General features: G+C 43.3%; 1 protein-coding gene across 1 annotated transcript in view; it reads right to left on the reverse strand.

Annotated features, from left to right (window-relative positions):
- CBX6 (chromobox 6) overlaps positions 1 to 19846 on the reverse strand; it is a 49151-nt gene extending 29305 nt beyond the window's left edge. The window contains exon 1 of the mRNA XM_077452314.1: positions 19722 to 19846. Coding sequence (XP_077308440.1) covers positions 19722 to 19790 — 69 coding nt within the window. The 5' untranslated portion in view covers positions 19791 to 19846. The remainder of the gene's footprint in view (positions 1 to 19721) is intronic.
- Between the last annotated feature and the right edge of the window lie 6871 nt (positions 19847 to 26717).

Below are 26717 nucleotides of genomic sequence, written 5' to 3' on the forward strand. Positions count from 1 at the left end.
CAGGGAAAACACTTATCCCCTTGATCACCCCCTAGCGTTCAACTCCTTTCCTGCCAATGTCATTTATACAGTAATCCGTGACTATTTGTAGTTCGGATTGCTGTATGAATTTCAATAGTCACAAAATAGTGTTAAGTGTCTGATCTGTCCGCCATAATGTTGCAATCCCGATATAAAAAAAAAAAATTATATATATTATATATTTTTTTTTTTTTCGCCATTACTAGTTCAATTTTTTTTATTTTTAACCACTTGCCGACCAGTGCACGACGATGTACGTCGACAGAATGGCACGGGCAGGCAAATGGGCGTACATGTACGTCCCTTTAAATTTGCCGCCCTGCCATCGGGAGAGCGTCGCCGGCGGCACGCTCCCGCGCTGGTCGGGACCCCCGTGAGTCCAGTCGCGGGACCCGCGGACTCGAACGCCGCGGGCATCCCCGCGATCGTCTCACGGAGCGGCCGAATGGAGAAGTGCCGTTGTAAACAACAACATTTCTCCATTCTGCCTAGCAACTAGTGACGCTGATCTCTGCTCCATGTGATTGGAGCAGAGATCAGTGTTCACTAAATGAAAGCCCAACCCCCCCACAGTTAGTAACACATCCCTAGGAACACTTAACCCCTACACTGCCACCCACTGTTTAACCCCTTCACTGCCAGTGTCATTTACACAGGAATCACTGCATTTATATAGCAGTGATTACTGTATAAATGACAATGGTCCCAAAAATGTGTCAAAAATGTCCGATGGGTCCCCCACAATGTCGCAGTCACAATAAAAAAAAAAAAAAAAAAAAAAAAAAATTTTGCTGATCGCCGCCATTACTAGTAAAAAAAAAAATAAAAAAAAAAAAATTATTAATAAAAATGCTATAAAACTATCCCTATTTTGTAAACGCTATAACTTTTTTCGCAAACCAATCAATAATCGCTTATTGCGATTTTTTTTACCAAAAATATGTAGAAGAATACGTATCGGCCTAAACTGAGGGAAAAAAAATGTTTTTTTTTTATATATTTTTGGGGGATATTTATTATAACAAAAAGTAAAAAATAATGCGTTTTTTTCAAAATTGTCGCTCTATTTTTGTTTATAGCGCAAAAAATAAAAACCGCAGGGGTGATCAAATACCACCAAAAGAAAGCTCTATTTGTGGGAAAAAAAAGGACGTCAATTTTGTTTGGGAGCCACGTCGCACCACCGCGCAATTGTCAGTTAAAGCGACACAGTGCCAAATCGCAAAAAGTGGTCTGGTCTTTGACCAGCAAATTGGTCCGGTCTGAAAGTGGTTAAATAAAAATGCCATAAATCTATCCCCTATTTTGTAGACGCTATAGCGTATATACTTGAGTATAGGCCGGCCCGAATATAAGCCAAAGCAGCTAATTTTAACACAAAAAACTGGGAAAATGTATTGACTCGAGTATAAGCCTAGGGTGAGAAATGCAGCCGCTACTGTAAGTCGAAAAGAGGGTCAACAATACCTATCTGCAGTCTTACTCTGTCCATCTCCCTGCCTAATCTCGAGAACACAGATGCTGTGACATGCAGTCTAGTCAGTGGCCATCCAGTGTATAAAAAAAAAAAAAACCTGCCTCCTCCTCATCCGTGATGGAACACTGATTCAGTTTCCCAGCAGTGAGTCAGTGTTCCGCCTATCACGAACGAGAAGGTGGGGCTTTTTCACAATGAACAGCCACAGACTAGACTGCATGTCACAGCGCTGGACAATCAGGCGCATGAGGTTGCAGATGGGCACAGTAACTCGATTATAAGCCGAGGGTTTTTTTTTTTTTTTGTGCTGAAAGTGATGAAAAACTTGGCTTATACTTGAGTATATGTGGTAATTTTTGCGCAGAAACAATATACACAGACTGCGATTTTTTGTTACCAAAAATATGTAGAAGAATACATATTGGCATAAACTGTGGAAGACATTTTTTAATTTTTTTTTTTATACCACCAAAAGAAAGCTCCATTTGTGGGGGGGGGGGGGGGGAGAAGATGCAATTGGAGTGTTAGATGTACTAGCAGATTTAGATATATTAACAAATTGAATCCAAACGCCAGCTTACAGATGATAAAATTAGTTACAGCATTTTTTTTCCCCTTTTGGGAGAAAAACTAAAAGCTAATCATTTTAAGAACCCCATGCTGTGTTTAAATGGTTTGTCTCACCCCTGTAAACTGATACTGAAAGAAAGCTTGTTCTTTTGAGAAACAGACTTACTAGCTGGATCACTAGATGAGAATAGAAGAAAGCTTAAAAAAGAAAAAAAAAAACACGAACGTAGCCATCACATCTAAGAACTGGTAAGCCGCAATATAATAAAGGTTTGCTTTCGGGTTTAATACTGCCTTAAGCATTGGTGACTTTCAATGAGCTAGAATAGTTTGTGAATTTAAAGTTAAAAAAAAAAATAAAAAAATAAAAATTTCAATAGCCATCAGCAAAACTTAAAGTGAAAGCCAAACAGAACAAAGCACAGAAAATAAATCTTTCTGCCTGCTGGAAAGTTTACCTATAACTTAATTACCTGTTCTGTCAAGGATCACTATTTATCTCATCCCTAGGGCTATAAAGGCTTATGAGCCTAACAATTCTGGTTTTAAGTCTTGCATAACAATACAACGCAGAGGAAAAAAAAAGGTAATCTAATAATCCTAGAAGACAACCTATCTAACCTTGATGTTACAAAATCTGCTTGTTGGTAATTACTGCAAAGCCATCATTTGAAACAGGTCTTGAATTGCATACATTCCTAAACTAAAAATATAAAAGTATACGTTTGACCCACCCCTCCCCAGTCTACAATAGAGAGATTCCAAAATCATAAATATAATCAGAGTTTATACAGGTCTTGGGACATTCTTGCATTAATATGGATGGGAATAACAGTGCAAAAAAAAAAAAAAAAAAAAACATAAGATGAAATGAATATTTTGGACGAGGTCAGGGGGAACATGGAGGAGGTTTCATTGGAAATGTAAATAGAAAAGGTGACGGCTCTTGGCTTAATTAAGAACTCCAAATGCTGAGGCTGGAGGGAAAATCTCAAGCATCATAAATGAATTCACTTTCAGAGATAGAGGTGTGTTTGTAGGGAGGCCTGTCAGTGCAGGACCAATGGACTGGGGGAATAAGATCGAGACACTCATTTCAAAAGGGTCGAATCCCAACCACGACTCTACCTGCCTGGAGTTTGCATGTTCTCCCTGTGCGAGTTTCCTCCGGGTACACTGGTTTCCTCCCACACTCCAAAGACATGCAGGTAGGTTAATTGGCTTCTGTCCAAAATTGGCCCCAGTATCTGAACGGGGGACCTTGGATTGTGGGCGCCTTGAGGGTAGGGACAGATGTGGGTGTGCAATGTACAGGGATAGGGACAATTGTAGATACTCAGGTTGAACTGGATGGAATGGTGTCTTTATTCAACCTTACCAACGATGTAACTATGTAGCCATGAATTATGTCTGAACAAAGATGGCTCCATCCTCCTGGAGGGAAAAGCTAACAAAGGCATTGTCAGGGAGGAGTACTGTGAACTCTGGAAGCGGTAAGAAAGAAAAATGTAGTGCAGACATTACTTTGCATGCATGTACTTGCCTTCAGACGTATACCGTATTTATCGGAGTATAACATGCACTTTTTCCCCCTAAAATCAGGGGGAAATCGGGGGTGCGTGTTATACACCGATCCCCTGTTTCCATCCCTTACTGCTGCTCTCTACGGCTTCCATGTATTTTCGGCTTTATTCGGCCGTTTGAGACCGGCCGAGTGTGGCCGAAAATAGCCGAGAACTGCCAAAAAATAGCCGAGAACTGCCAAAAAATAGCCAAGAACTGCCAAGAACTGCCGAGTGTGGCCGAAAATAGCCGAAGGCCGCTGAGAACTACCGAGCTCCGCGAGATGCATAGGACATCCGCTCTGTATCTCGGCAGCGGCATTTTTAAACGGCAAACAAACACACTAGCAAGGCTGCACGTGACTGACAAGGCTGCAATTGATGCCGACAAGGCTGCAATTGATGGGCATTTAAATGTAAGTTTTTTTCCTTAAACTTCCCTCCTAAAAGTTTTTTTTCTTTTAAATTCCTTCCTAAACTTGGGGTGCATGTTAAACGCCGGCGCATGATTTACGCCAATACGGTACCTTATGTTTACATGTACTTACTAGCCAAAACATTATGACAACCCATTATGGAGTAGGTCCCCTTTTGCAGCCAAAACCGCCCTGACCTGTCAAGGCATAGATGTCACTAGACCTCTGAAGGTAGGTAGTAGGGACTTGTTTTTCTAGCATATACCACAGATGCACTATTGGATGGAGATCTTGTCCTCCAAATTCTGCTGTCAATGCCTTAAATTGAGACTGTAAAGGCTTTTTTTTTCCCCTATAAAAAATAACAAAACATGTTATGCTTACCTGCTCTGTTACAGTGGATTAGCACAGAGCAGTCTGAATCCCCTTCTTCTCAGTTGCCTTTTTCGCTGCTCTTGGCCCCTCCCTCCCGTTCAGTGACCCCACTGTAGGCAGCTTGCTATGGGGGCACCTGAGGCGAGTGAAAGCCCTGTGTATCCAGACGTGAAGCCCCGACCCAGCCTGCACCCGATTGGCTAGCTGACTGACATAATGCATCAAGCTTCTTCCTTTACAACCCCTTTAACCACTTGCAGACCAGACCATTTTGCTGGTCAAAGACCAGACCACTTTTTGCGATTCGGCACTGCGTCGCTTTAACTGACAATTGCACGGTCGTGCGACGTGGCTCCCAAACAAAATTGACGTCCTTTTTTTCCCCACAAATAGAGCTTTCTTTTGGTGGCATTTGATCACCCCTGCGGTTTTTATTTTTTGCACTATAAACAAAAATAGAGCGTTTTTTACTTTTTGTTATAATAAATATCCCCCAAAAATATCTAAAAAAAAAAAATTTTTTCCCTCAGTTTAGGCCGATATGTATTCTTCTACATATTTTTGGTAAAAATCGCAATAAGCGATTGATTGGTTTGCGCAAAAGTTATAGCGTTTACAAAATAGGGATAGTTTTATAGCATTTTTATTAATAATTTTTTATTATTTTTTTTTTACTAGTAATGGCGGCGATCAGCGATTTTTATTGTGACTGCGACATTGTGGGGGACCCATCGGACATTTTTGGGACCATTGTCATTTATACAGTAATCACTGCTATATAAATGCAGTGATTCCTGTGTAAATGACACTGGCAGTGAAGGGGTTAACCAGTGGGTGGCAGTGTAGGGGTTAAGTGTTCCTAGGGGTGTGTTACTAACTGTGGGGGGGTTGGGCTTTCATTGAGTGAACACTGATCTCTGCTCCAATCACATGGAGCAGAGATCAGCGTCACTAGTTGCTAGGCAGAATGGAGAAATGCTGTTTACACGGCATTTCCTCCATTCGGCCGCTCCGTGAGACGATCGCGGGAATGCCCGCGGCGATAGAGTTCGCGGGTCCCGCGACTGGACTCACGGGGGTCCCGACCAGCGCGGGAGCGCGCCGGCGGCGGCGCGCGCTCCCGATGGCAGGGCGGCATTGAATATTGGACGTATCTGTACGCCAATATGCCTGCCCGTGCCATTCTGTCGACGTACATCGTTGTGCGCTGGTCGGGAAGTGGTTAAACTCACACCTTCTTTCATTGCTAGAAATTCCAGTTTTGATGCTCATGTGCCCATTGTAGGCACTTTTGTCTGTGGACATGGGTCAGCATGGCCACCCTAACCAGTCTGCGGCTATGCAGCCCTATACACAAAACTGCAATGCACGGTGTGTTCTGATGCCCCTTTATAAGCAATATTAACTTTTTCAGCTACAGTATCTCTTCTATTGGATCAGACTACACAGGCCAGCCTTCGCTTCCCATGTGCATCAGTGAGCCTTAGTTGACCATGACCTCTTTGCTGGTTTTCCTTCCTTGGACCACATTTGGTAGGTCCTGACCACTGTAGACTGGGAACATCTGACAAGGGCTGCTGTTTTAGAAATGCTCTCACTCAGTCTAGCCATTACAACTTCGCCCTTGATAAAGTCACTCAAATCCTGAAGTGGAGAACACGCTAGAAGAAAAATCAGAAGGAAAATTCTGTAAAAGCCTTGATTGTTTGATCTGTCAGTGGTCATAATGTTATGGCTGACCAGTGAATATCTGATAAAAGTGTATGTGAAGAAAGGGGGAAAACACTGCGCTACCCAACAACCTTACAATATAATGAGCTCTGTGAATAACACAGCAGCTGACATACAAACAAACCAAGTCAAATAATTCCCTCCTAGATTGTAAGCTCCAACGAGCAGGGCCCTCCGATTCCCCTGGTCTTGAATTGTATTATAATGTCTACCCCAATGTTGTAAAGCGCTGCGTAAACTGTTGGTGCTATATAAATCCTGTTTAATAATAATAATAATAATAATAATAATAAACAAAAAATGCAGCGCTAGGAAAGTGTATACAAATATGAATACCTAAAATAAGTGACTCGTTAGCCCGATAGGGTTAATAATGAGAAATATTAATATGTAGCAACATACACAATGCATATCATACTTCAAATTTCAGAAGTCCTACGCGTTTTGACCGCAAAGTCGTAATTGAATGCCCCAGTAGATGGCTTTGCGGTCAAAACGCATAGGGCTAGGGTTTCCTGCTCCCCATATTGCTTTTCTTTTACAATTTATTAATTTTATCACATGATTCTTTGTTTTTTATGTACTATATTTTTATAAATAAATCTTCAGTGGTCGAACTTCCCCATGCGAGGCATTGTGTTCATGCTTTCCCTTACATGGCGAGTCCCTCTGGAGCCATTTTGGACTAAATTATTTGGAGAGTGGTGGAGGTCCGTTGAAGTCTGTTGAGTTTCACATCCTAGCGAGCTGACCGAGAAGTTGGACAGTAAGGAGGGTGACGGCCAATCCGGAGGAGATCCACTATCCACGGCGTACTGGTCCCTTGAGGCTTTTGGAGCCTAAGCCTTTATGACACATTTGTGTCCACCATTTCTAGTAAAAGTACCTACCTCTTTCTGTGAATACGCTGTTGATGTTTGAAAGTTCCCTGCAGTTTGGGTTAACGGAATATCTGAACCTTCTTTGTTCACTATTTACATTGTTGGACACTTTAGAGTCACTAGTTTAAAAGACTATTTGCCACTATTATTATTTTTTATTCATTTTTTTATATATTTTTTTTTGCTCATTGGAGCATCTAGTTCTGAAATTTGAAGTAGGATATGCATTGTGTATGTTGCTACATATTAGTATTTCTCATTATTAACCCTATCGGGCTAACGAGTCACTTATTTTAGGTATTCACATTTAATCACACATTTGTATACGTTTTCCTAGCGCTGCATTTTTTTGTTATATATATCTGATAAAAGTATGCTCAATCGTGCCAAAAATCCAAACCAACCATTAAGTTATTTACATCCGTTACAGACAAAACTGACAAGCTTTGGTATATAAAAAGTGACAAATAGAAAAATGCGTAGACTGATGCAGGTCATGCGGTGAATCATTTACTATGTCACTACTATTTTATACTTTAAAAAGAGGAGCTAGCCTAGAACGTCTAGTGTAGAGAGCTCTCAGAATAACCATGAAGACATTTTTTGGGGGAGGAGTGCTTTTAGCCGTCATACTTCTCAGCTCTGACAATGAACAGACATGACATCTCACCCGCACTCCCAGTCTACGCAACAATTTATGGCACGTCACCAGCCTACAACTTCCATTTAGGGATGTCTACAAACGAGCATTATTTTACCAAACCATGCTAAAAAGATTCAACAGCAGCTGGCGTCTAAACTGCTATATGTCTGCTACAAGCGCATAGTTCAACGGTAAAGATCCATACGCTAACCCTATGCACTGTATACCAAAAGATGTCATTTAGAGAGGCAATGAAAAACACCAAAAACCTCTAAAAATTTACTAAAAATTATTGCTATCACCTGTAGAATATTGATTAGTTGAAACAATATATGCAAATCTGAAGTCTAGTAAACATATTTTGGGGCATACAGAACTAGTTACATAACCCATCACTAATGAAGAGTGTCCTTTCTCCTTCCTGCTGCTGGTTATGGTAAACTCCTCTTCTATGAATGAGGCCAGATCTACTCACAAATTGCAATATTACAGCGCTGCAGGGGTTAAAGAGCAGCACAATAGTGCAGGGATTGCACCATTTGCCCTTCCCTTGCTTTATTAACATAAATGTCTTGTATTCTGTGAATAGATGAGGGGATTGGAAAAGCAGATGAATTAAATGAGCTCTCCTCCTCCATTCACAGAATTCCTTACAGTGAAAAGAATACAAATCAAATGTTATGAAGGAGGGGGAAGAAACGAGTGCAAACTCTTCACTGTTATAGCAGCGACTCCTAAAGTGGAACTAAACCCTTTTTATTTTTTATAATAACTTCAAAATAGCTCCCCCCCCCCCCCCCCTCCTGACCAGCTGTCACACTTTGAATGACAATTGCACGGCCATGCAACACTGTACTCAAACTAAATGTTTATCAAATAGAGGTTTCTTTTGGTGGTATCTGATCACCTCTGTTTTTTTATTTTTGCGCTATAAACAAAAAAGGAGTGTCAATTTTGAAAAAAAAAAAAAAAAAAAACACAAAAACTGATGGGCACTGATAGGTGGCACGGGATAGGAAGCACTGATAAGGAGCTACTGACATGCATTACTGATAGGGTACTGATTGGCACTTTTTTGGGCAGTGACAGGCTTTATAGAGGGGTACAGGCTGGCAGCTGATGGGCACCTTTTGTATGGGGGGCTGTGCCGATAATCAATGTGCTGATTATCAGCACATAAACACCCCCCCCCCCTTAAAAGGGAGAGCAGCCGATTGGCTCTCCCTGTCAGCGTGAACCAAGGAAAGCCGCTTACCGAAACTTCCTGGTTCACGCGCTGATCAGCCGTGATTGGTCACAGCTGATCACGTGGTAGGCTTCCTACCACGATCAGAGTTGGGGTGTCTCAGACTGAAAAACGCCACCTCCAATCGCCGCTCTGCGGGCACCCGTCAGCTCTGTTATCCTGATCATGTCAGATCAGGATAACTAAACCACTTTGCCGCCATCATTTCGCTATACAGCGGGCAGCAAGTGGTTAAGGAAGCTGCCATCTTAGCCTTTGATCTGCTGTCCCTGCATGTAATTATAACAGCCTTGATGGCTCGACACTTCGATTGTGTTCTCAATCAACTGAGAGTTATTGACAGCCTGCCTTGAATGTAAAATGTTTTCGGAAATCTTTAAAGCCAAAAGCTGCAATTGTCTGACGCTTGCAAGGTTCCTTGCCAGCATCTTCTCTCCAGCTTCTTCCAGATGCCAGTCTTCAGCCATGCAGATTGGCCAGCATGGGATGACTTCACTCCCGAGCATACGCAGGGGGTACAGTCATCCCAGCACACAGGCACTGCTACAAAATGTAAACAGAGCTGCACATGTGCAGGTCAGTGTACATGCTACAGAAGACTGAAGGGACAGGTACGTTTATTTTACTGCAGAAGAGACATTGAGACTGCGTTCACACCTGGGCATTTTGAATCGCAGGCCGAATAGCTAAAATTACAAATCACACAACACGAATTTCAGATGCCATTCATTTTAATAGCACCTTAAATGCGGATGAAATCAAATGGAATTGTGGAAAAATGAATCGCGACAAGCTTCACGATATGTGGTGTGCCGCAATTACAACCGCAGAACTGCACTGTGGTCTTAAGGTGCCATTAAAATTAATGGCATCTGAAATTTGGAGTTGCACGATTTGTCATTTTAGTCCCACGTTAACCATCTCAATACAGTGCATTTTCACCCCCTTCCTGTGCAAGCAATTTTTCAGCTTTCAACGCGGTCACATTTTGAATGACAATTGCGCTGTCATACAACACTGTACCCAGATGAAATTGTTATAATTTTTGTTCCCACAAATAGAGCTTTCTTTTGGTGGTATTTGATCATCTCTGCGGTTTTTATTTTTTGCGCTATAAACAAAAAAAGAGTGACAAGTTTGAAAAAAATAAAATAAATTAAAAAAAATTGCAAAATTGCAATAAGCGTATATTGATTGGTTTGCGCAAAAGTTATAGTGCCTACAAAATAGAGGATAGATTTTTAGCATTTTTATTATTTTTTTTTATTTTTTTTTTACTAGTAATGGCGGTGATCTGCGATTTTTATCATGACTGCGATATTGCAGGGGACATAATCGGACACTTGACACATTTTTGGGACCATTCACATTTATACAGCGATCAGTGCTATAAAAATGCATTGCTTACTGTATAAGTGTGACTGGCAGGGAAGGGATTAAACACTAGGGGGTGATCAAGGGGTTAATATGCTTCCTGGGAGTGATTCTAACTGTAGGGGGAGGGGATTGACAAGGGGAGGAGACTGACTGTTTTTTCTCTGTACTGAGAACACACCAACGGTCTCCTCTCCTCTGACAGGACCGTGGATCTGTGTGTTTGTTTACACACACAGATCCACGGTCCTGCTGTGTTACCGGGCAATGGCGAGTGCCCGGCAGACATCGAGGTCGCCACGCACAGAGGCTCCAGTGACACGGCAAACGCGCGCATTCATACGACGCCCTCCCACCACAAGAGCTGCGCTGCCTGCCCGTCAATTGACAGCTGGTGGTCGGCAAGCAGTTAAAATAGATGGGGTTTGTTCTGCTTTAGCTCCTATGGTGCTGTAATATCACTGTTGTGAGTAGATCCATCTTGAGGCTACATTCACACCTTTAAAATGAATGTAAACCCGTTTCATGAAATTTGAGCTGTGTTTTCTTATCTTTCTTCAAAGCACTATGTCCACTAGCTGTCTCCTGCTCTGTTCTTAGCCCGATAACTCCTGACAAGTTCTCAGTCACATATGATAAAGCAGCCCGAGTTTTGAGTTGGGGAGGATGCTATTGATTAGCAGAGCCCTGAACTATTCAAGGAACAAAGCTGAAAGTCTCTACCTATGGAGGAGAGGGGGTGTGTGCTTTTCCTCCAATCAGCTGTCTTGGTTGTATGCCCAGGCTTCACTGTAGTGCTGACCAGGAAGAGAAAAACGACTAAACACAATATGCACTTTCTAAACAGCATACAAAGCTGAAGAGCAGATATACATGTAAAACTTATGTAGGGAGATTTGTTTCATCCCTGTGTATCATCCGAGGCTGTTCACTTCCCTGGGTATATGTAGGGTTTATATACACTTTACGTGTCACATTTGAGCATTTTTTGAAGCAGAATTGCACATTTTTGCAGCTTTTGTCAGGTGTTTTTCAACTAAAAGGTGTGGAGTGCTGCTGAAAAACGGGTCAAAGAGCTGCTGTTTGAGCAGAAAACGTGCAACAAAATGCTTTAAAAAAAAAAAAAAACTTGCACTTTTTCATTGAAGTCTAAGGAGATAAAAACACTCAATTATGCCTGAAAAGTAGCTTGTGTACTTTAGCGACAGGTGTTTTACTATAAGTGTTTTTGCATGTTGAGCGTTTTTGAGCTTCGAGCGACAAGCTACAAAATGCTCTAGTGTTTAACGGGGCCTCAAGGAAGAAATGTTTACAGAAATTAGAAGCAGGCAGGAGGTAGGTTACTTTTGACTAGTAGAAAAAAAAAAAAAAAAAAAAAAAAAAAAAGAAGAAGGACTTTGGCTTTAAATCTAAAGTCGTATTTTTAAAACATAGGCGTCATTCATACAAGAAAAACAAATCTATTTCGTGATGGCAATTCTCAAGGTCTATAAATTTCCCTCAGCAGAAGAAATAGAAAACACAATTAAGCCGGAGATGTAGAAGGTTCTCAGGTGCAAAGCATATAGTGCCTTGGCATCCCCTTGGCATTTTTTTGTGTTTTGTTCCCTCACAACCTGGAATTAACATGGATCGAGGATTTGAATTATTTAATTTACAGAACATGCCCACAACTTTGAAGATTTTTTTTTTTTTGGTTATTTTGTTTTTTTTATTGTGAAGCAAACAAATAGGACAAAATCACCCCCCCCCCCCCCCCCTAAAGTCAATACTTTGTAGAGCCATCTTTTGTGGCTATCACAGCTCCAAGTCGCTTTGGATAGGTCTCTATGAGCTTGCCACATCTTACCACTGATTTTTGCCCATTCCGCCTTGCAAAACTGCTCCAGCGCCTTCAAGTTCGATGGTTTGCACTTGTGAACAGCAATTTTTAAAGGGGTTGTAAACTTCCTGTAATGCTGCAGCCCAACTCCCCCCCCCCCCCCCGTTTTGTTATAATTACCTGTACCCCCTTCTATCTCGTCCTGGGGACGAGCACAGCAGCAAAAGCCGATGTCTCAGGTCCTGTTGGATGGATTGATAGCAGTGCAGCCATTGGCTCCCACTGCTGTCAATCAAATCCAATGATGCGGGGGGGGGGGGGGGGGGGGCGCGAGGCGAATCTGGCATTCATGTATATGGACGCAAATGCTGGACTCAGGACTGAAAGTTAACCCCCCTCGGGAGAGCGCTTCTCCTAGAGGTTTATCTGATGCAGGGAGGAGCCGTAAGAGCCACCGAGGGACCCCAGAAGATGAGGTTCGGTGGCCACTGTGCAAAAAGCGCTGCACAGTGGAGTAAAGTATGACATGACATGTTTGTAATTTTACACAAAAAACAAATCTTTAGTATCACTAAGTCTGATCACAGATTTTCTATTGGATTGGGGTCTGGGCTTTGACTAGGCAATTCCGACACATTTACATGTTTCCCCTTACAACACTCAAGTGTTGCTTTAGCAGTGTGTTTGGGGTCATTGTCCTCCTGGAAGGTGAACCTCCGTCCTAGCTTCAAATCACACACAAAGTGGTACAGGTTTTGCTCAAGAATATCCCTGTATTTAGAAACATCCATCTTTCCCTCAAACCTGACTGCTGAAAAACATCCCCACAGCATAATGATGCCACCACCATGTTTCACTGTGGGGATGGTGTTCTTTGGGTGATGTGTTGGGTTTGCGCAAGACATGCGCGTTTTCCCTGATAGCTAAAAAGTTAAATTTTAGTCTCATCAGACCAGAGCACCTTCCTCCATACATTTTGGGAGTCTCCCACATGCCTTTTCGCAAACTCAAAAAATGTACCATTTTGTTTTTTTTGCTGAAAGTAAGTGGCTTTCTTCTGGCCACTCTGCCATAAAGTCCAATTCTATGGATTGTCGTCCTATGTACAGATACTCCAGTCTCTGCTGTGGAACTCTGCAGCTCCTCCAGAGTTACCTTAAGTCTCTGTGCTGCCTCTCTGATTAATGCCCTCCTTGCCCGGTCTGTGAGTTTTGGTGTGCGGCCTTCTCTTGTCAGGTTTGCTGTTGTGCCATGTTCTTTCCATTTGGTTATGATAGATTTGATGGCGCTCCCAGGGACCATCAAAGACTTGGATTTTTTTTTTTTTTTTATATACAACCTAACCCTGACTTGTACTTCTCAACAACATTTTCCCTTACTTGTTTGAAGAGTGCCTTGGTCTTCATGGCAGTGTTTGGTTAGTGGGGCCTCTTGCTTAGGTGTTGCAGCCTCTGGGGCCTTTCAACAAAAAGGTGTGTATATGTAATGGCAGATCATTTGACACTTAGATTGCACACAGGTGGACATCAATTCACAAATTATGTGACTTCTGAAGGTAATTGGTTGCACCAGAGCTTTTTATTGGCTTCATAACATACACACACATGCCAATTATCAGTTTTTTTATTTTTGAAAAAATAGTTTTATGTATGTATTTTTTCTAATTTTACTTCACCGACTTAGACTAGACTATTGTGTTCACCTATAATGCAGATTAAAAAAACATTGAACTAAGACTGTAATGTAACAAGATCGGTAAAAAGTCAAGGGGGGTGAATACTTTTGCAAGGCACAGTATGTGTCTGACATTATCGATTTCCATCCTTTCTACATAGGGTGTTCTAGAAGTGCAGGAATACCATTTATCTTAATGGAACCCCCATGCACTGGAAACTGCACTGCTAGAGGGCTGGGACTAATGATTATTTTCATAAATTGGTTAGTTGGCCGATTATTTTTCCGATCGATAAAAAAATAATAAATAAAAACGCAATATGCCATGTTTTCATTTATTTAAAATAATGGGGGGGGGGGGGGAGAGAACAGACTGTTACACAGGTCATATCATATACAGGTATCCTGTCATGATGGGGTTTATAGTACAAGAACCCCCCCCCCCAAAACTAATGGAGCACTATTCCCCCCCCCAGCAACATCAAAGGGGTACCATTTCTCCCCCCCCCCCCCCAGCAACATCAAAGGGGCACCATTTCTCCCCCCCCAGCAACATCAAAGGGGCACCATTTCTTCCCCCCCCCAGCAACATCAAAGGGGCACCATTTCTTCCCCCCCCCAGCAACATCAAAGGGGCACCATTTCTCCCCCCCCAGCAACATCAAAGGGGCACCATTTCTCCCCCCCCCCCCCAGCAACATCAAAGGGGCACTACGACTCCTGTACGAATCTGTACAATTCGTACTGCGATCTGTGAACCATTCTGGGGGCGTCCTTAACATTGTATTGACACCCGCGGTGGTTTGCAGAGGGCAGTGTGAACTTCCTGTTGGAGAGAAGCAATGGGGAACTGGCACTGTAACCACAATGGTTCCCTCATCGCACTAGTCTGAACCTAGGCTAAAAAGGTCTAAATCAACATCATTAGGCCCCTTTCACACATGCGGATGATATGTCCGTATTACATCCATCCGTTTGCGGATGAAATACGGGCATACATTCATCCCTATGGGATAGCGGGTGTCTGCGAATGAACATCCGCAGACACCCGATTTCCTCCGCCTCCGCAACAGTTCGATTCTGCAGACGGAGGAAAATCCTATTTTTCTATCCGTCTGCAGAGCGGATCGGATGAACACGGACACACGGTCCGTGCTCATCCGATCCCCATAGAGGAGAGCGCAGAGCTGACAGGGCGGTCCCCGCACAGTGTGCGGAGACCGCCCTGTCCGCAGCCGGCTCAGCGGGGACAACGGAGCGATCCCCGCTGAGCGAGCGGATCATCACGGGGCGGATCATTACTGATCCGCCCCGTGTGAAAGAGGCCTTAAAAACAAAAAAAAAAAAAAAAAAAAAAAAAAGCAAAAAACACACTATCAATAAATGATGTATTGCATTCTGTTTACACTCAGTGACTATGAGATATGTTTTCTGTATTCCACAAACATCTGTTTGATCCTGCTGCTCTCTACCTCCACCTTCTGTTCATGGCCCTAATTTAGCTAGGGATTTTGCAGCTGTGGTGGCAACTCTGCACACAGTGGTAAATGACAGCCCACTAACTTCCTTCCCAAATTGACATTCAAGTATATATTTTGAAATCAAATCTATTTTTGGCAATAACATTAAAGGGATTGTAAAGTGAATTTTTTTTTAAATAACAAACATGTTATACTTACCTCCACTGTGCAGCTTGTTTTGCACAGAGTGGCCCCGAACCTGCTCTTCTGGGGTCCCTCGGTGGCTGTCTCGGCTTCCTTCTGCAGGTGCTTCTCACGTTCATGCAAGCTCCCTCGTATGGTGAGAAGCATCTGCGGGTGCGCTCCCGTGATACAGCCGGTGGCTATAGACGATCGCTGTATCACAAGGCCCCGCGTGAGCGGATGTGATTGACAGCAGCGCGAGCCAATGGCTGCGCTGCTTTCCATCCATCCACTCCAGGCTGAACGGTGAAAAGGATGTCGGGGGACGAGCGCGGGACTTTCGAGGGGTCAGGCAAAAGACAAGTAAAACGGGGGGGGGGGGGGGGGGGGGGGGGCCGGGACTGTCAGATGTTTTTTCCCCTTAATGCATAGAATACATTAAGGTGAAAAAACATTTACCTTTACAACCCCTTTAGATTAATGGTGGCTTCACGTCCCTGTTATTCTAAGACACATGCTGTGGGTGGATTTTTTCCAGTCACAGCCTGTTACTGGACTGGAAGTGCCTCCTGCTTATGTTTCCCTGCAGGGAGGCTGAGAAAGGTATGGGTCAATTGTATATCAATAAGAAAAAAACCATACACTCTACAATGCTTTGTACCACAATCATAAAATGTCAGTGACATTTTACGCAGGACAAATTAAAGCCCTGGCCATAAGTTTTGAGAATGACACAAATATTAATTTTCACAAAGTCTGCTGTCTCAGTTTTTATGATGGCAATTTGGATATGCGCCACAATTTTTTGAAGAATGACCAGATGAATTGCAAAATCCCTCTTTGCCTTGAAAATGAACTTAATCCTCAAACATTTCAGCCCTGTCAAAAAAAAAAAAAAAAAACACAGCTGACATGTCAGTGATTCTCTCATTAACACAGATGTTAGTGTTGAGGAGGACAAGGGTGTAAATCACTCTGTAATGCAGATTTAAACTAACAGACTGGAAGCTTTAAAAAAGGAGGGTGGTGCTTGAAATCATTGCTTTCCCTTGGTTACCTGCAAGGAAACGTGCAATCGTCATTGCTTTGCACAAAAAGGGATTCACAGGCAAGGATATTGCTGGATTGCACCTGAATCAAACATTTATCTGATCATCAAGAACTTCAAGTAGAGGTTCAATTGTTGTGAAGAAGCCTTCGGGCCATTTAAGAAAGTTCAGCAGGCACCAGGACTGCCGCCTACAGCTGATTCAGCTGGGGGGTAGGGGCACCACCAGTGCAAAGCTTGGAGAGGCAGCAGGCAGGTGTTCGTACATCTGCACACACAGTGAGACGAAGACTTTGAGGATGGCCTGATGTCAAAAAGGTGAAACAAAGAAGCAACTACTCTCTAAAAAAAAGACATCAGGGACAGACAGAATCTGCAAACAGTACAGGAATTGGACTGCTGACAACTGGGGTAAAGTCATTTTTTGGGGGCAGCTGCAAAAAACCTTGTCCAGAGAAGAAAAGGGGAGAGCTACCACCAGAACCACAGCCATGAATAAAGAATGGTACAAAAAATATCCTCCAAGAGCAACTTCTCCCAACCATCCAAGGACAGTTTGGTGAGGAACAATGCCTTTTCCAGCATGATGGAGCACCTAGCCATAAAAGGTGATAAGTGGCTTGGGGAACAAAACATTACAATTTTGGGTCCATGGCCTGGAAACTCCCCAGACCATAATCCCATTGAGAACTTGTGGTCAATTTTCAAAAAGGTGGGTGAGGAAAAAAAAAAAAAAAACACCAAGTATTGAGTATGCAAGAATGGACTATCATCAGTCAGGATGTGGCCCAGAAGTTGATTGACGGCACGCCAGGGAAAACTGCAGAGGTCTTGAAAAAGAAGGGTCAACACTGCAAATATTGACTCTTTGCATAAACTAAAATGCAATTGTCAAAAAAAGCCTTTGACACAAATGAAATGCTTGTAATTATACTTCAGTATACCATAGTAACATCTGACAAAAATGATCTAAAAAACAAGAAGGCAGCAGACATTGTGAAAAATGATTTGTGTCATTCTGAAAACTTTTGGCCGGGGGTGGACAAAATAAATTTTTTTTTTTTTTTTGTCTACCGCAACACAATTTTTTGAACACTGGTCAAAAGAGCTTCTGCATCGTGTGACCATTGCAATTGCACAGCAGTCACGTGTTCAGGAGTCCGGATCAGAAGCTGACCAAGAACTGTCGGTGACAGCTCAGTCAGTGTACAGGAAGCACGCAACCTCATGCCGCCATGGATGCATGTGCTACATTAAAGCCCACTCCTTTCTTACATTGTCAGCAAGAGGTTAATGTACTGAGGACGCTGTAATGCTTGGAGATGTTTTTGGGAGAAGTCAGTAAAGGTGAACTAACCCTTTAAATCAAAGCACTTTCTTTTTCAAGACACAAATAAAGAACTTCAAACACAAAGAATGAAAATACGGAACACTAGAAACAGAGGCAAACAAAAGCAATCCATGGACTCGGCATGAACCTTCCCACCTAATAAAATCCCCACTAATGCTGCATTTTCTATGTAGATCCCCATGTATAGGAATTCCCAGCAGGATCCACACACAACACCGAACAACTGCCGGCACACAAACTAGTGCTGACATGGATGCTAGGACCTCAGTCACAGCCAACAATGATACTCTATTAGTTTTGGCATGTTACCAGAAATTATGTACACTGTTTACTTCTGTACAACATGAACAGGAATCCAGACTTGTCCTCATTTTAACTTTGTCAGAGGAAATAAGCACCAGCAGATGTTACAATGAGAGTTTTCCTTATACAAAACGATCAGAGGCTCCCTACATATATAAACGATCAGAGGCTCCCTACATATATAAACGATCAGAGGCTCCCTACATATATAAACGATCAGAGGCTCCCTACATATATAAACGATCAGAGGCTCCCTACATATATAAACGATCAGAGGCTCCCTACATATATAAACGATCAGAGGCTCCCTACATATATAAACGATCAGAGGCTCCCTACATATATAAACGATCAGAGGCTCCCTACATATATAAACGATCAGAGGCTCCCTATATAAAAACGAACAGTATGGCTCATATATTATCATAAGACCCCTGTAATGATCAGTATGCCCAGCTCCAAGGATAATGATAACCATGTACACTTCCATAAATGGTCGCCCTCTCTTGATCTCTTCAAATAGAGAAAAAGACAGAAAAATAATATAACAACGTATAAAAAAAAAAAAAAAAACACACAATATACCAATCTATAGTTCGGCAACCCATTTGATCAATTTGCCACACATGAACAAGTGGATTTTTATCTATAGTTAAAATACAATTGGAAATGATTGATCTGATCCCTGTTTCCATCTTAGAATCTCCAAATCTGAAATATGACTATTCATGAACAAGGTGTCCCAATGCTGCTGATCGATCATTTTCTACCAAGGCCGATCGACTCGGATTGATTGAATCCGATCAAAACCAATTCTAAATTGATTGGAAGGGAAGCTCTGGCTGTGGGATTGTGAATTTGAGGGAAAGGCACATCGATCGGATAATATGACATAAAATAAATGAGGAGGGTATGCGAGCAGCATTAGATGGGGGCATTAGATGGGCTCCCTGGAACAATGACAAGGACTGGGGGCAGCACAGTGCCATCCTGGTGAGATGTGATGGAAGGTGAGGATGGAACATGCCATGAATGGTAAGAAGTCTTGGAAATGGGGGGGTCTGGTCTGGCAGAGCTGAGGGCATACGAGGTCAGTGGATTGATCCCACATGAGGATCTGACATGTGTGCCAACAATTCACATCTCACCGGGGATTCGATTCCCCCTCCCAGAACGGAAATCACTAAACAAGTCAGCTTTGTGACGTCACTAGCTCAAGATGACGTGATCACTACATTCTAGAGAAGTGCGGACGTATATAGGCGGATTGAGGGAGGCAATGAATGATCTCCCGGGAACACGATGAGAGATCGGCACCGATTGTCTGGCGATCAGATCGAGGCTGTCAGCCATCAGATTGGTGTGGGGGGAGGGGGGGTCAGTGCTGGCATTCGGACGCCGCTATGTCTATTTCGGGGGCTGAGAGGTGACAACGTCAGAGGAGATGCAGAGCCGCCATGGCGATGCTGCAGGGGCCTGTCCTCTGACTGCGCACTTCGGTGCTAAACAAGGAGCCGGCGAAGGAAGATGGAGGATTCGGAGGTCACTAAGCGCCAAGCCGGCGGTGCTGGGCTGAGCTCTCACCTTCCTTATACGCCGTTTAATGATGGATTCGGCGGCGAAGACCCTCTCCCCGACTGCAGACAGCTCCATGTTCAGCGCGGCCCCGGCGAAGACTAACACACAGCTCCTCCCTCTCCGAGCTCCGCTGTCACCAAGCCCGGGGCCACGCCTCTTTCCGCTGTCAACTCTCTAACCCCCACCCCTCTCCTTGTCAGTGTCTTACAGCTCCTCCCACTAGCGCGCGCCCCCTGCTCGCCAGTGGGAGGGAGCGCGTGCACGAGGGCAGATGAGGTGTACGCGCAATGTCCGTGCCCCTTGGCGGGAAGACAATGTGTGTGACTAGAACATTCCTTCCAAAGGATGTACATTGTCCTACAGACAGCAACAATGTATCATTAAAAAGACTTTATCATCTAATGCTGAATTCTTGTACCTTTTGTTTGGGGGCTTCATGGGTGTTAGAACAGTTTCCTTCTCAGCGGCCCTTTTTTAGCAGGTTTATAGACCTACTAATACATATAAGTAAAGCATTGTTCACCTTTACTGAAAGCTGCCTATACAGACAGGGCCGAATTTATTAAGTAGTAATGTACTTTCTTTTATTAAATGTATTTTGGGAATTAACATTTTGCTAACCATCATCTGTAAAACTGGTATATTGTATCATTTTTCAAAAATGAATATTGGCAGCTGAGCCTAGGTTCGCATATGTGCGATGCGGGAACCGGCGCGATTCCAGTGGCGGTTCCCACATGGCATCTCTCCCACAGGCAGTTCACACTGCACTCTGCGAACCATTGCTGGTGTCAATACATTGTTAATGACACCCCCAGATCGGTTCACAGATCGCAGTGCGAACTGGGAACTCTCACATGAATCAGATCGCATGGGTGATTCCATTGCTCTATTTTCGTGCAAATCGAATGCGAGTTCGGCCATACAACTGTATGGCCAAACTCGCACTGCACAGACATTACATGGGATCGGCACCTGCGATGCGCGTGCAAATTAAATGCAATGTCTGAGACCATACATATGTGAACCTAGGCTCAAGCAAGCCACACACAAAGCACAATGACTAATGTGACCTCAGAAAGACCTCTTTACCATGCTCGCCCTCTCGCTTGGTCTCCTTTTGGCTGTTGGGGGTCCCGTCCCTTCAGCGCCCAGTTGGAACACCCTTCCGCTGTCGCCATTCTTGGAACCAATTTATCATCAAGTAAGTATGGGGTTTCCTGCCTGGTCACCCTGCTTTCTGTCTAACCACAATCAATACTGTATGTTATATTTTATTTAAATTTCATCTTACAGACATTTTGTACACACACCAACTCTTGAAGAAGCCAGTAGAGCTTGAAAAACGCGTCTATTTTTTATGATGATGTATATACACCTTCAAATGAGTTTTATATACTCTATTTACTTGCCCTGACCATTACAATTACCTAATTTAAAGTCCCACAGGCCATTGTTTGTTTTATTGACCTCGGGATGACCTGTCATGCATTTTAAAAATGTGTGACTGTTATTGATAATGTAAACCAACTGTGTGTATAAGGGCCCCCCAAACCTGAAGTTCTCCGAGCCCCCCAAAGTCTAGATTTAGCTCTGTTGCCAAGAACGCAGTAACGTAAGCCGCGTACAACGGGACTAGAAAAAGGAAGTTCAGCACCACGTCCTGCACCCTTTGAGCTCCTTCTGCTGATCTCGTGTTTATCGCGTGTTAGTAGAAGTTTGGTGAGAGACGATTCGCACTTTTCAGATTTGTGCTTCAGTTCGGTACTGCTCTTCAGTTTCTGCTTGTCTTTGCGTATCTGATTATCAGTGCGTGTAGTCAGTAAGCATTTGTTTCTCATTGTGGGCTATATCTTGGTATATTACGCTTTGATTTGCATTGCTTATTGTCTGTTTGCTTCTGCTTTTCAGGTCATTCTTTTAGGCATTGCTGTTTATCGGTGCTTTCTGTTGTCCGTTCTGACAAGCCGACCATTTTAAACCATGTTTCGTGTATGTACTCGTCGTAGAGTTTGTGCTGTGCAGGGGCTTGGTGTTGGGCTTTTAGCTTTCACACAAGCCCGATCCATGAACAGGGAGAGGAGGCGTTTGTGGACTAAGAATTGGTTGCGCCAGCGTAACCAGTTCTCGCACATGCCTTTGCTCCATGAGATCCGGGAGAATAGTCCTGATGATTTCAGGAATTATCTCTGGATGACGGACCCCGTTTTTCACCGTCTGCTGGCTTTGCTGTCCCCTTATATCACCAGGCAGGATACCTGCATGCGGCAAGCCATCACTCCGGAGCAGAGGCTCATCGCCACGTTGCGCTACTTGGCGACAGGGAGAAGCCTTCAAGACCTCAAGTTCTCCACAGGCATCTCCCCCCAGGCTCTGGGGATCATTATTCCAGAGACCTGCCATCATTCAGGTCCTGCAGAAGGACTATATGAAGGTAAGTTTTCTCCTTTAACATCACATTCTATGTATTTAATGATTGCTAATGTCTTGTATTTCTTTCCTCATTCCCTAATTACCATGATTGCAATATGCTCTAATTCATATGCTCCTTTGTCCTCCTGCATGCTGGAAGCTTTTCAAGTTCCTTTTTTGTCCTTCATGCATATTTGCCTCACTAACTTCCCCACCATGCTCTTCTGGGCCCATAAAATTATAGTCTAGCCACTTACCAATGTCTTTTGTCAGCTCCATAGTATTGCTTTCCCCTAAACACCACCTAAAATGTGTACAAATGTTATGTGTGTGCTTCAATTCATGCAGAGTGACATTTTTTTTATTTTGGTTGGGCCAAGCTCATTATGAACCCCCCTCCCCCCAACTGCTAGGTCAGCTGATAGCAATCCTCTATATGCTGACTTTACCAAACCCAATACACACTCTACCTACCTTTTTTCTGGTCACATTTATGGACAAATTCACCAAAGCATGTAGTGCAAGGGCCTGCCTCAATACTTTCAAATGCTATATATTTTTTTTCACTATTATTATCTTGATAGGTAATAGCAGAATGTCAAAATGTGCTTCCATTTTGTTTTATTTTTGGTATTATGACACTTCTTACCTGTCCGATGGGCTGCCAATAGTGTAAGTAAGAAGGGGCTTCCCAAAGTATCACACATTATTTAGGCATTCAGCTCTCAATCAAGTGGAGAGGGTTACCTGTCCAAAACCCCCCCCCCCCCCCTCATTTTTTGCAAGGGCCCATCAGATGGGGGGTGATGACTCTGATAAGGGGACCTTATACTTTAGGCTTGAAATACAAATTTCCCAAAATGTTATACTGATCTTGGCCAAAAATGTTGGTGTCTAATCTGCTTGCAATGTTGATGTGCAAAATTACTATTTTTTTGTCTTGTTTCACTCCACAGTTTCCTTCAACACCACAGGAATGGCAGACTGTGGCCTCCCACTTTGCCAGTCGTTGGGACTTTCCCAATTGTGGAGGTGCAATTGATGGGAAACACGTCTGCATCGTCCCACTCCCCAACTCGGGGTCCTACTTTTATAATTACAAGGGGTTTAATAGTATCGTGATGTTGGTGGTGGTATCAGCGACCTATGACTTCCTGTATGTGGACGTGGGGCAAAATGTCCGGATGTCGGATGGTGGAGTGTTCTCACGGACGGAATTCTACTGGCGTCTCCAGAGTGGTAGTCTGGGCTTGCCACCCCCAGAGGAGAATCAGGAAGGACTCCCGTTCGTCTTTGTCGCGGATGAGGCGTTTGCCCTGGCAAACCATCTGATGTGGCCTTTCCCGATGAGGACCGTCACCCCAGATCACAGGATGTTTAATTTACGGCTGGCCAGAGCCAGAAGAGTCGTGGAGAACACTTTTGGAATACTGGCCAGCCGGTTCCGCCTTTTTTTTAACGCCAATCCACATGGCTGAATATAAAATCAATCACATAGTGCTTGCCTGCTGTGTTCTGCACAATTTCTTGAAAATACATTCAGCTAACTATGTGGTCTCAGTTGGCCCAGATGCAGACTTGCCTGAAAATGACAATCTTACGGCCCTTGAAGCTGCTCATCCTGGCTTGCCCCCCCAAAGCGCCCGCGAGGTCCGAACCCAATGCATGGAGTACTTTGTGGGTAGGGGGGCCATTGACATGCCAGACAATGTCTGAGAGGCATTTTTGTAATACATTTTTCTTTGAAACTACAATAATCTTTGTTTTCATTTACTGCTTGGCTTGGTTTTAGGTGTCTCATAGGTAAATTTTTTATTTTTGTTGTTGTGCCTTTTTCTACAACAGTGCAAACCCAAGTTCTGAGCGAGATGAGAGGACAGTCTCTTCTTCAGATAATCTTATTATGTTGTGGGTCTGCTACACACACACCTTGTTTTTGTTAACTAATGTATGTAGTGCATTACTGACCAAAATCTTGCTCATTTTCCGCACCATGGCAGAAATATGTGGGGTCCGGAAAATGGCACGATTGGCAAAATTTACACATCACTGTGGGTGTTATTTACTAAAGGCACATCCACTATGCACTACAAGTGCACTGCAAAAGTACACCTGAAACTGCACTTGGAGTGCAAAGTGGAGTTGTCTTTAGTAAATAACACCCATTGTCACCGAAAACAACAATTTTATTCCAAATACTGCTTTTGCGCATTTAAAAAAGAAAGCCACACATTTTTGATAATTTAACTTTTTAATCAAAGCACATTCACATGTGTGTTTAAAAAAGGGTTTTACAACAAACCAACATATTGGGTGTATCAAAAACATTATTTAAGGTATTTTTTTTGTAACTTGGCTTTTGTGTGTAAACAGGCATGTATCAAAGCGTAACATACAGAACACAGGAACTTACAAAGTTCAACTTTGAAAAGTAAAGACAATATCAGACATGAGTATGTACAAACTGGGCTGATATTGCCTTCATCACATGGGGTGTCACCCCTGGAAAAGCCAAATTTGAAACATGCACACAGTGTGTCAACATGTGCTATCTCCCATCATGGGGGATCAATGTACATGTTTTGGGGCTGCAACCCCTTCATCTCAGCCACTTTCCACAAAACACGTACATTGATCCCCCTTGATGGGAGATAGGGCATGTTGACACACTGTGTGCATCTTCCAATTTTGGCTTTTTGTAAAATACTAAATTTGTTGTTTCAAAACACAAAAATAAAACCGTAGCTAGTTTGGGGTGTTTCACACTCTCCCCAAAACATCAATGATGTTCTTCATTTTATTTTGAACATCATTGATGTTTTTCTGTATATTTTCTAAATCCCCATTGCACCCCATTATCTCCCCAATCAGGATCTGGGCACTTTCACTGGTAAAATGTGATTCTTCTTCCACATCACCTAAAAAAAACCAAAAAAAAACACCATGTATTATAAATATGACGACATACATTGATGAGCTTACCGGAAGCTGTGCTCTCCGACACTCACCTGTTGTGGTGACAATTTGTCCAACTTCAATGATCTCTCCTTCCTCCTCCTCCTCCTCCTCCTCCTCTGCTTCTGGTGTTGGAATTTCGCCTTCTTTGGGAGGTGTGGGGTCCCTGGTGTCCTCAGACTTCCCGAGTCTTCTCTCCCCTATGAGCATGTAAAAAAGGAATACTTAGCACACAGAGGGCAGAAATAGGAATATGAAACATTGCTTGGAAGTGTGGTACAATTGTGTTTTTTGGCCGAGTTCATAGGTGAGAACATTATTGTGGACACTTTGTTAAGCTGGAATACATAACTGCAGTGTGAAGAAATGTAGTGAAGTGTAATCTGTGAAAACATTGTGTTGGGAGTGGGCTAACGAACGATGTTTCTTATGAACGATTGAACCCATGAACATGAATGTGGCCATTTTAAACTGTACAACATGAAATCAAAGCACATGGAGCATTATGCAAGCAACAATAATCATATGAACACACGACAACTACTTACTTTTTTGAAGAACACTCTTGATCCTTCTGTACTGATCGTGCTCCCTCAGTTTCAGGTCTGACCAGCGTTTTCTTAGTTGATCCTTGGATCGTCGTACCCCAAAATTCTTCTGAAGACTCTTCACAACTTTAGTCATGATCTTGGACTTTCTGATATTTGGGTTTGGGTAAGGTCCATACTTCCCATCATAGTCGATCCTCTTCAATATGTCCACCATCTCCAACATCTCTCCAAAAGACATATTTGAGGCCTTAAATCTTCTCCTCCAGGATCGGGACGTTTCAGGATCCGGGCTTTCCTCGCCCTCCTCCTCGTTAGTGGAACTCTGATTGCGCACCTGTGTTCTCTCCGCCATGTGCTCTCCCCACTGCGCCGAAAGAGAAGGGGCGGGAATAGTCTAGAAAGAATGTCAGGGGCAGGCCGAGTTTCACGCATTCGCACTGTATATAAAATGCAACACGCGTGTGTCGTACGTACGCTCTGTCAACAGAGTGAGGAGCTGACACGCAGATCGTGCAAACGAAGGTACAATTTTTAACTTGGTACATCACTAGACTGCTTCTATCTAGGCCTATGTTGGGACAAGATTAGGAGGGTTTATCATGGCATTATTAGTATTTTAGGGTTTGTCTTGTGTTGTGTCTTGCAGACAAGATGGATCCCTTCCAAAACGCCAATTTTATGGGGCCATTCATTGAACTGTTCAGGGAGCTGCCCTGCCTGTGGCAGATGAACAACCCATTTTATAATGACCGAAGAAAGAGGAAGGCAGCGCTGGAGAAACTTCTTGCTTTGGTGCGGATCATGGTCCCCACGGCAGACATGACCTATGTGATGTTTAAAATTGGTGCCATGAAGAGTACATATGCCAGGGAGAGTAAGAAGCACCTGGAGTCCCTGAGATCAGGAGATCCAGATGCCATTTATTACCCCAGGATGGTGTACTTCGAGAGGCTGCATTTTCTGGTAGACCAGGGGGTACCCAGGCCACCACTTGACCGTCTTCCTTCAAGGCTTCCTTCACCCCCAGCTGAGGCTTCCAACATCCAACCTGGGCCTTCCAGGCAGCAACATGTGGAGGGGCCCA

The sequence above is a fragment of the Lithobates pipiens genome, unplaced genomic scaffold (genome assembly GCF_037356315.1).
Source record: "Lithobates pipiens isolate NorthernLeopardFrog02 unplaced genomic scaffold, aLitPip1_a1.2 Scaffold_23, whole genome shotgun sequence".
NCBI classification, from domain to species: domain Eukaryota; kingdom Metazoa; phylum Chordata; class Amphibia; order Anura; family Ranidae; genus Lithobates; species Lithobates pipiens.